This window comes from Chiloscyllium plagiosum, unplaced genomic scaffold (assembly GCF_037043375.1).
Source record: "Chiloscyllium plagiosum isolate Xiang-an unplaced genomic scaffold, Cpla_swu_hap1 HiC_scaffold_47, whole genome shotgun sequence".
Taxonomy (NCBI): Eukaryota; Metazoa; Chordata; class Chondrichthyes; order Orectolobiformes; family Hemiscylliidae; genus Chiloscyllium; species Chiloscyllium plagiosum.
This window is the reverse complement of record NW_028270185.1, coordinates 19826863-19836678: the sequence shown is the minus strand read 5'-3', so window position 1 is coordinate 19836678 and position 9816 is coordinate 19826863. Positions and strand designations below refer to the sequence as shown.

At 40.7% G+C, this 9816-nt stretch overlaps 1 protein-coding gene across 2 annotated transcripts in view; it reads right to left on the bottom strand.

The window, feature by feature from the left end:
* Window positions 1-4169: 4169 nt before the first annotated feature.
* The window catches only part of supt5h (SPT5 homolog, DSIF elongation factor subunit), an 83347-nt gene continuing 77700 nt past the window's right edge, over window positions 4170-9816 (bottom strand). For both annotated transcript variants that reach the window (XM_043681017.2, XM_087983989.1), the window contains one exon: window positions 4170-7886. In XM_043681017.2, coding sequence (XP_043536952.1) covers window positions 7695-7886 — 192 coding nt within the window. In that variant the 3' untranslated portion in view covers window positions 4170-7694. The remainder of the gene's footprint in view (window positions 7887-9816) is intronic.

Genomic DNA, 9816 nt, shown 5'->3' with positions numbered 1-9816 from the left:
CTGCCCAGGCTGTGGAATTCACTTAATAAATTTCTCACCTTCCATTGGTCCCACACCCAAACACTGGGTAATGAACTGATGGCATTCATTATTTGAGTAGCCTTCCAACACAAATTGTTTAGGAGCACATGAAGGATGTGAATGTGAGGAATGTCAGATCAGCCATGATTCTATTAAACCACCAAACAGGCTGAAGGGGCTATATGGCTTACTCTCATTCCTATTTCTTCTGGTATACACTTAATGGTTAGGTCATAGGGAATGTTGCTGAACAAAGAGACCTTGAAGTGCGGGTTCATAGCTCCTTGAAAGTAGAGTCGCAGGTAGATAGGATAGTGAAGAGGGCGTTTGGTATGCTTTCTTTTATTGGTCAGAGTATTGAGTACAGGAATTGGGAGATAATGTTGCGGATGTACAGGACATTGGTTAGGCCACTGTTGGAATATTGCACGCAATTCTGGTCTCCTTCCTATTGGAAAGATGTGAATCTTGAAAGAGTTCAAAAAAGACTTAAAAGAATGTTGCCAGGGTTGGAGGATTTGAGTTATAGGGAGAAGTTGAATAGGCTGGGTCTGTTTTCCCTGGAGCGGTAGAGGCTGAGGGCTGACTTTATAGAGGTTTATAAAATCATGAGGGGCATGGATAGGATAAATAGACAAAGTCTTTTCCCTGGGGTGGGAGAGTCCAGAATTAGAGGGCATAAGTTTAGGGTGAGATGGGAAAGATATAAAAGAGATCTAAGGGGCAACTTTTTCATGCAAAGGGTGGTATGTGTATGGAATGAGCTGCCAGAGGAAGTGGAGGAGACTGGTACAATTGCAACATTTAAAAGGCATCTGGATGGGTATATGAATAGGAAGTGTTTGGACGGATATGGGCCAGGTGCTAGCAAGTGGGACTAGATTGGGTTGGGATATCTGGTCGGCATGGACGAGTTGGACTGAAGGGTCTGTTTCCATGCTGTACAGTTCTCTGATTCTATGGTCTTAATAGTGTTAAACTTGTTCAAATTCTTCCATGGTCTCACCTCTCTCTATATTCTCCAACCTGACAATCCATTAAGTACTGTGTTCCTGAAAATTTGACCTAACACGCTTGAACGCAAAATCCCATTCCCCTGCCAATTAAAATGGGAATGTACCTAGGCCTTGTGCTCTGGAATTTACATATTTACTTCACTCTTTTCTTCCTTATTTAATAATCAGCATAAAACCTCTCAAACTAGCCCTTTAAGACCATAAGACATAGGAGCAGAAATTAGGCCATTCAGTCCATTGTGTACACACCGTAAATCAATCATGACTGATAAATTTCTCAACCCCATTTTCCCGCTTTCTCCCCATAGCCCTTGATCCCCTTGACAATCTATTCTCCATCTTAAATATACTCAATGACCTGGCCTCCACAGCCCTCTGTGGCAGTGAATTCCATAGGTTCGCCACTCACTGGCTGAAGATGTTTCTCTTTATCTCCGTTGTAAAACGTTTTCCCTTTACTCTAAGGCTGTGCCCTCGGGTCCTAATCTCTACCAATGGAAACATCTTCCCAACATCCACTCTGTCCAGGCCATTCAGTATTCTGTAAGTTTCAATTAGATCACCCCTCCCCCCTTCATCCTTCTAACCTTCATCGAGTATAGACCTAGAATCCTCAAACATTCCTTGTATGTTAAGCTTTTCATTCCTGGAACCATTCTCGTGAACATACTTTGAACATGCTCCAGGACCAGTACATCCTTCCTGAGATATGGGGCCCAAAACAGCACACAATGCTCCAAATGTGATCTGACCAGAGCCTTCTAGAGCCTCAGAAGTACATAGAGCCTCTGCTTTTATATTCAAGTCCTGTCAAAATAAATATGATTATTGCATTTGTCTTCCTAACTACTGATTCAACCTGCAAGTTTACCTCTAGAGAATCTGGACTAGAACGCCCACATTTTCACACTTCAGACTTCTGCATGACCTCACACTTTCCCATGTTGTACTCCATCTACCACTTCTTTGCCCACTCTCCTAACCTGTCCAAATCCTTCTGCAGCCTCCCCAGCTCTCCAATACTACCTATCCCTCTACCTATCTTTGTATCGTCTGCAAACTTAGCCAGAATGCCCTCAAGTTTGTTCAGCTACATCATTAATGTGTAAAGTGAAAAGTTGTGGTCTCAACACTGACCCTTGTAGAACACCACTAGTCACCGGCTGCCATCCTGAGAAAGATCCTTTTATCCTCATGCTCTGCTTTCTGTCAGACAGCCAAGTTTCTATTCATGCTGGCACCTTGACTCTAACACCACGGGCCCTTATATGCCTCATATGTAGCACCTTGTCAAAGACCTTCTTGAAGTCCAGACAGATAACTTACATTGACTATCCTTGGTCATTATTTCCTTGAAAGAAGTCTAGCAGGCTTGTCATGACCTCCCCTTGATAAACCATGATGACTTTGCCCTACTTTACCATGCACTTCCGAGTATTCAGAAATCTCATCCTTCACAATGGACTCCAGGATCTTACCCACAACCGAGGTTAGGCTAATTGGCCCGTAATTTTCCATCTTTTGCCTTACTCACTTTTTAAACTAGTGATTTTCCAGTCCTCTGATTCTATCAATTCCAGAAAGATCACTACTAATGCCTCTACTATCTCTTCAGCTATCTCCCTTAGAACTTTGGGGTGTAGTCCATCTGATTTATCCTTCAGGCCATTCAATTTTTCTAGCACCTTCTCTTTGGTGATGGCCACCATACTCAGCTCTGCCCCCTCACTCTCGAATTTTAAGATATTACTCGTGTCTTCCACCGTGAAGACTGACAAAATAACTATTCAGTTCCTCAGCCATTTCCTTGTTCCCCACTACCATCTTTGAGGAGAAAGTGAGGTCTGCAGATGCTGGAGATCAGAGCTGAAAATGTGTTGCTGGAAAAGCGCAGCAGGTCAGGCAGCAACCAGGGAACAGGAGAATCGACGTTTCGGGCATAAGCCCTTCCTGAAGAAGGGCTTATGCCCGAAACGTCGATTCTCCTGTTCCCTGGATGCTGCCTGACCTGCTGCGCTTTTCCAGCAACACATTTTCAGCACCCCACTACCATCTCCCCAGCGTTATTTTCACGCGGTCCAACGTCCACTTTTACCTCTCCTTTGCCCTTTATATATCAGTTTTTCATTTTCACTGGCCTCCCTGGATCACAAAATACCTGAAATCAAGCTACAAATGCCTGGCTCCTCTCAGCACCTCCCCACATAGAATGCATTGGAATTGGGAACCTTTCGATACCCACAGCACAGTATCTTGCCATGTTTCTGCATCATGACCCAACATCACTCATTCCAAGAGTGCTCTTAAGTAGATTATTTTAACTCCATCTAAAAGGTTTTGCATGCATTTAAGAGGTCTGTCATAACTCAGGAATTACTTTTTCTTTGGAAAATCAGTTACGAGCAAAGTAATTTGGAAGTTACATTTGTTAACCAGGTGGGGAGCAAGTCTGGTGTGTACATCCAGACTGTCTTGCGATTCTCACCCCAGCCTCCCAAAATCACTTACCCAGCAAGATGCTTAGCCACAGACCAGCCAGGTCCAAAGTTTAATTCCCAGTGAATGTGGAATTGATTTCACCTGTAATTTCATCATCATTCAATGGTCAACGGAAGTGGTAGATCTTGGATTTCCAGTTTCTGATTACTTTTCATTGCCTCCCTCCTGGAAACTGCATCTATAATGTCGGGGAGTGATAAGGTGTCAGTCATTTCAGTCTGGGATGAGAAACTTGTTAGACATATGTGAATCTTGGAAATCCTTAACCCTTCTTCAGGGGGACCTCAATCATGGAGTAAAAATGTGGCTAACAATAAGATTCCCAGGCACTAAGGAAGTAAAGAGTGTCAGATTGGGCTGCAGAATCAAGGCAGATGTGTAGACATGCCCTTATTGAATTGTAGAGTAGGCATGCTTCAATTGTCATGAGAACAGAATAGATACCCCTCAGCGTGCAGAGTCTAGATGAATAACCTGTGACAGAATTGGATGGTAAGTCACTGATGTGGAATGTGAACTATCAGAACCCAGAAGAGACCATCAGCACAGAGAACAAAATCTGAATGAGAATGAAAAGTTTTGCAAAGAAAGTTTGAGAAACTTTAAACAGCAGCCCTCTGCAAGTACAACACGTTTTTAAGATCTGCAAGTCTTTTTATTTACTCCATTCAAACAAAAATAGGTTTATAAGCTCAAATATTGGCCATACAGTGATATTCCCAAACCACAGAAATACACTTTACATGAGGAGGAGACATTCAGCAAACGAGATAGTGGAAGCAGATCTTAGCAGTGGCCATTGTAAAATAACAACATCCTAAACATTCTCTTTTTCTTGTATAGAACAGGACTGAACATTTGCAGCGGATCTAATTTCACAAGTGTACTTCAAACTAACATATCAATCCAAGATGGAAAACATCTGCCCCATGTTTAAGACCTTTGTTGTATAGTAGAGAACTTGAGGATTGTTGAAAAAAGACATTTTGTTGAAGCCTATGATTTTGCACACATCAGGAGAATTTACAAAACGTACCGAAGTAAAGGCAAACCAACATTTTTACTTCACAAAGAAAGTGCTGATTGGTTGATAAGTGCATTCTGACGGGTAGAGATATTGCCATGGAGAATGTATAGATAACCCTCAGTGTGCAGAGTCTAGATTAATAACCTGTTAATTATGACTGACTGTTAGCTGCCAAACTTTGACTCAATTTTAAACAAGACAGGTTGACTTTGACTGATCAAAGTTTTGCCCTAATAAACCAGAGAAAAGGCTGTCACACTTGTTGAGTTAAATCAGGCACATTATGTTTTTTCCATGACAAAGGATAGGATCCTATATAATAATGCATATGATTATTCCAGTAACTTGTACATGCAAATGCATCATACTGTGAGTCAGTGATAATATAAATTGGTTGTCAGCATAATTCACAAACCTATTCTGTGCATGCAAACTCACAGCACACTGTCTGACATTAGAAATGCTTCTACAATAGAAAACATTTGCTACATACTCTTAAGTGTGCAAAAAATTACCCTGATGACCAATTTAGGATTGTTAGTAAGTTCTGCAGTATAGAACACTTGCACATATTGAAATATATATCGATCCCAACCCACTTGCCAAACAATCAGTACTTTCCTCTCAAAATATTAATGTTGGTTTCTCTTTTGGTATTTTGGAATTTGTCTTGATGAGTGTAAGTCAAAAAGTTTCAATGAAATGTATTCTCTCTCAGCTATGCTCAACATTTATTATATTTAATCATATTCTTATTCAATATTTGGGCAATATTATTAGGCTTAAACAATGTCAGCAGTCCTCTGATACTTGGGACAATTATTTTAAATCTTGTTCTCATGATGCTGAATGTTTGACTGACATTGAGTTTGAACCAGACAATTTATAATTGATTTTTTTCCCAATTGACAACAGAGTGAATGAATCCGTTCTTATAAATCATTGCTCCAGAAATTTTACAAATACAATAGATTAAGAAGTCTCAAGCAGGTCAGTGTTTTTATGAAACTAGTCAGCCAGATTCTTTTTGGTGAATTCAGAAACTTCATGACTTTGTGTCTGTGTACAAAATTCAAAATCCATTCATACTTCTTCCAATTTGAGTGCAGGACTCCTGCATAGTACTCAATGCCAGTTATGTATACATTGTGTGTCAGAGACACTTTGTGCAGCTTTGGAGCATCCCAAGTTGCCCAGCAATAGCCGTCCTCTCCAAGGTTCCAATGATGCTCACTGCCTCATCCCATTCCATCCTTTCTTGTGCCTTTGCATCTTAACTTTTAGTTAAACACTGAATGTTGCTGGTTAAGCAATTTGCATTAAATGTGATATCTGGGCCATATACATTTCTCCTGCAATGCTCAGCAGCATCAAATGATAAAGTATAAAGAGAGTCTGGTAACCCAACATGACAATGATGGAAAATCAGAATAACTCTCGTTCTGCTGAATCTTTAGCAGGATTCCACAAATTGTGGCCCTCAAGATATTGCAGAAAAAGGGTCAAATGACACAGGCAATGCCAGCGTAGGAGCTGAGTTGGCTGACCTGTACAAAGCAGAAGGCTCTAATCAGTTCCTCAGCCTCTGGGGTGATGGAGGTTGTGCAAAGACAGCGATCATGGGGCTCACACACTTGCTGCCCACTATTCAGGGAGAGGGAAATGGGATACAGCTTGATGGGGAAAAAAATCCATTTTGTGGGCGAAAATAGATTAGATTACTTACAGTGTGGAAACAGACCCTTCGGCCCAACAAGTCCACACCGACCCTCCAAAGCGCAACCCACCCAGACCCATTCCCCTACATTTACCCCTCCCCTAACACTACGGGCAATTTAGCATGGTCAATTCACCTAATCTGCACATTTTTGGACTGTGGGAGGAAACCGGAGCACCCGGAGGAAACCCACGCAGACACGGGGAGAATGTGCAAGCTCCACACAGTCAGTCGCCTGAGGCAGGAATTGAACCCCGTGTCTCTGTCGCTGTGAGGCAGCAGTGCTAACCACTGTGCTGCCCACAAATAGGCACCTGAGTGAAACTTAACACACCTGAAAATTCTGCACTCGCCTTAGAAACAAAGAATCTTCAAAATAACACCACTCCTACATTCTAATATTTGTGGGCAAGAGAATGTCCATCCAGTGCATAACATGTGGTGAGGCTGATGGCTTCAGATCACTGTCACTGCACGTCATTCACTCTTAACATACCGCAAGTCTCCAGCATAACCAGAGAAAAGCAAAAGAAACAACAGATTCAACAAAGAAAAATTTCCAGGCCCTTTGCCTTTGACTCATGTAAAGACTGAAAAGTAGAGGATTCAAATCTAACTGATGTACATTCTCAGTTTCAAGTTACTTTAATAAGTCCAATTCTGATTATTCAGTGGTCTCACTGTCCTTAAATACATTCTGGCCAGCTATGGTACAATTTTTTAAACTGGTCATCTTGACTGAAACTTAATGCAATCAGAGGGGATCTGGAATAATAAACAGTACGTCAAGAAAGTGGATACAAGGAACAACTCATTCTTAATGCAGTTTGAAGCACTTGGAGATTTGTGTTTGAAGTGTGAAGATGGAATATTATGTACTAAATTAATTTCAAAGGATCCTTCAAAAGCTTTCAAAAGAAATGCCAAATTAAAAAGTTTCCAATAATACAAACTTACACACTGCTTTTTTAAAAAATAGTTACCGTAATTTTTGTCAAAGCAGTATATTCTTCCATGTGACTTCTCACATCTGTACAATTTTTTAAATATAAAAATAGCCTTCAGTATCGTACCGTAGGAGTGCTATTCAATTGCTACAAAAGTTTTCACTGCCTCCAACATCACATGTACAGACTCAGTTACCTGTTTACACACAAATCATTCTGTGTTGTGTTTAAATTAAAAGAACCCTACAAAATGCATCAAACAACTGACAGGGGGGGAAATAAATCTTTGCTTTTTGTAGTAAAATTAATCCACATTCAGTTTTTTGCTCAAACAATTGGTTGTTGCTGTTTTCAATCTTTTTAACAAACCACTGCTAACATCTGGCCACAACAAGCAAGACATTATCAAAGCAAGAACACAAGAGGGAAACCTAAAAATCTGAACAAAAACTTCACAGAAAAGAATTTTACTTTCGACTATATACATCTTTGCCAGAGGGTGTTGTACTCAATGCCCCTTCTTCACTGAGGATCCCAAGAAACCTCAGGTTGAGAATCTTCAGCTGGTCATCCAGTTCCATTCGAACAATTCCATCCTCACCATCAATACTGAGCAGCATACCTGTGGCTTCACGATCTTCACCTAGAATCACCTTCACCTACAGACAAAAAAATGTTTTACACAGTTGAAATATCTGCAGCTTTCTATTTCTTTAATTAGTACAAAGTACAAAGCTTCACAGCTCCGGAACCCAATCTAGCACTCTGTAACCAGTTGGAGGGCATCAAAGTGGATAACAGGTCCACACAAGCAGACATGACAATCTTAGAGCTGAGTGTCTTCCCAATAAGATTGCATTAAGATTCTGAACTACCACAGGAGTTGAGAAGAACATAAAATATTTTATGTTTTTCTCTCAAATTTTAATCATGAGCTTCTTATACCCAATTCCACATATATAACATGTGCTCTTTAAATGTAAGCTCTTTCTTTCTAAGGCCTTGCTAAGAATACAAGTTTAATACATTAAAAGATATTTAGAAAAAGCTTTGTGACCCTCACAGAAATACAATGCAAGATTTATGTGGGGAAGCAGTGGTGGAGCGATAACATTACTGACTAATAATCCAGAAATCGAGGCAAATGTTCTGAAGCTTGGGTTCAAATCCCACCATAGCAGATGATGAAATTTGAATTCAATTTTAAAAATATGTTATAGCATCATTGAGATGTACAGGATGGAAACAGACCCTTCGGTCCAACCTGTCCATGCCAACCAAATATCCTAACCGAATCTAGTCCTATTTACCAGCACTTGGCCCATATCCCTCTAAACCCTTCCTATTCATATACCCATCCAAATGCCTTTTAAATGTAATTGTACCAGTCTCCACCAGTTCCTCTGGCAGTCCATTCCATACACGCACCACCCTCTGTGAAAAAGCTGCCTCTTCAGTCTCTTAAATTTTTCTCCTCTCACTCTAAACCTATGCCCTCTAGTTCTGAACTCCCCCATTCCAGGGAAAAGACCTTGTGTATTCACCCTATCCATGCCCCTCATGATTTTATAAACCTCTATAAGATCACCTCTCAGCCTCCAAAGCTCCAGGGAAAACAACCCCAGCCTATTCAGCCTCTCCCTATAGCTCAAATCCTGTTACTGAAATGTTTGCTTAATGGTGACAATGTAACCACTGTCAATTGCTATAAAATCCTGTCTGGTTCACCAATGTCCTTTGTGGAAGGAAATTTATCATCCTTACCTGGTCTGGCCTACACATAAGTCATCCACATTGCTGTGGATCTGGAGTTAACTGTCTGACAATAAATGCTGCCCTCGCCAGCAAAGCACACACAGCCTGTGCACCCTGAAGCCAACATAATGGGCAATGTACTCCTCAACCTCTCCCCACAGTCATGAAAGTCAGATCAAGATAACATAGTCATCACTAATCAAACTCATTTACTCCATGATTTACCCTCTCATTGACTGACACATAACTCACTCAATTGTGGACAAAAGTATTCAGTTGTAATCTGTTTCACAACTTGTTAAATTGCAGAAGGAAAGAAGGAAACCATTAAAATTAGTAATAAAAGGGCAGTACAATTTGTTTTGTTTTTGTTTTTAAACTGAAGGGCCAGTTATAGGTATCTGTTCCTGCATGATAAGTGATCCAGAAGACTATCAGCTGACTAATTATATTACACTAGACAAGACCACACAACCTACCCCCACCAGAACCCAGCCAATAATAAAGTTATCCAGGTAATGCAATATGCTTCAAAGCAAACAGTTTTTGAAAAGAAATACCAAAGGTTTTCAGCAGGTTTATATATTTATAAACTATTCTCAAATTAATACGCTTACATTAGTGAAACTGAATCACTGAATCAACTGACTTATGTACCACTAGACTGAGCAGGCAGTCAGTGCTGGATATACCTGCAGCTGCCCCCTGTCAAACAAGCATTCCATTTTGGATACAGATGAGGGGGATGGCCTTGTAGGTAACAGCAGCAGCACAGAGCAGTGACACCACGACTGGCTCTGCTGTACAGAGAAGGGGACAAAGCATAGTAGAGCA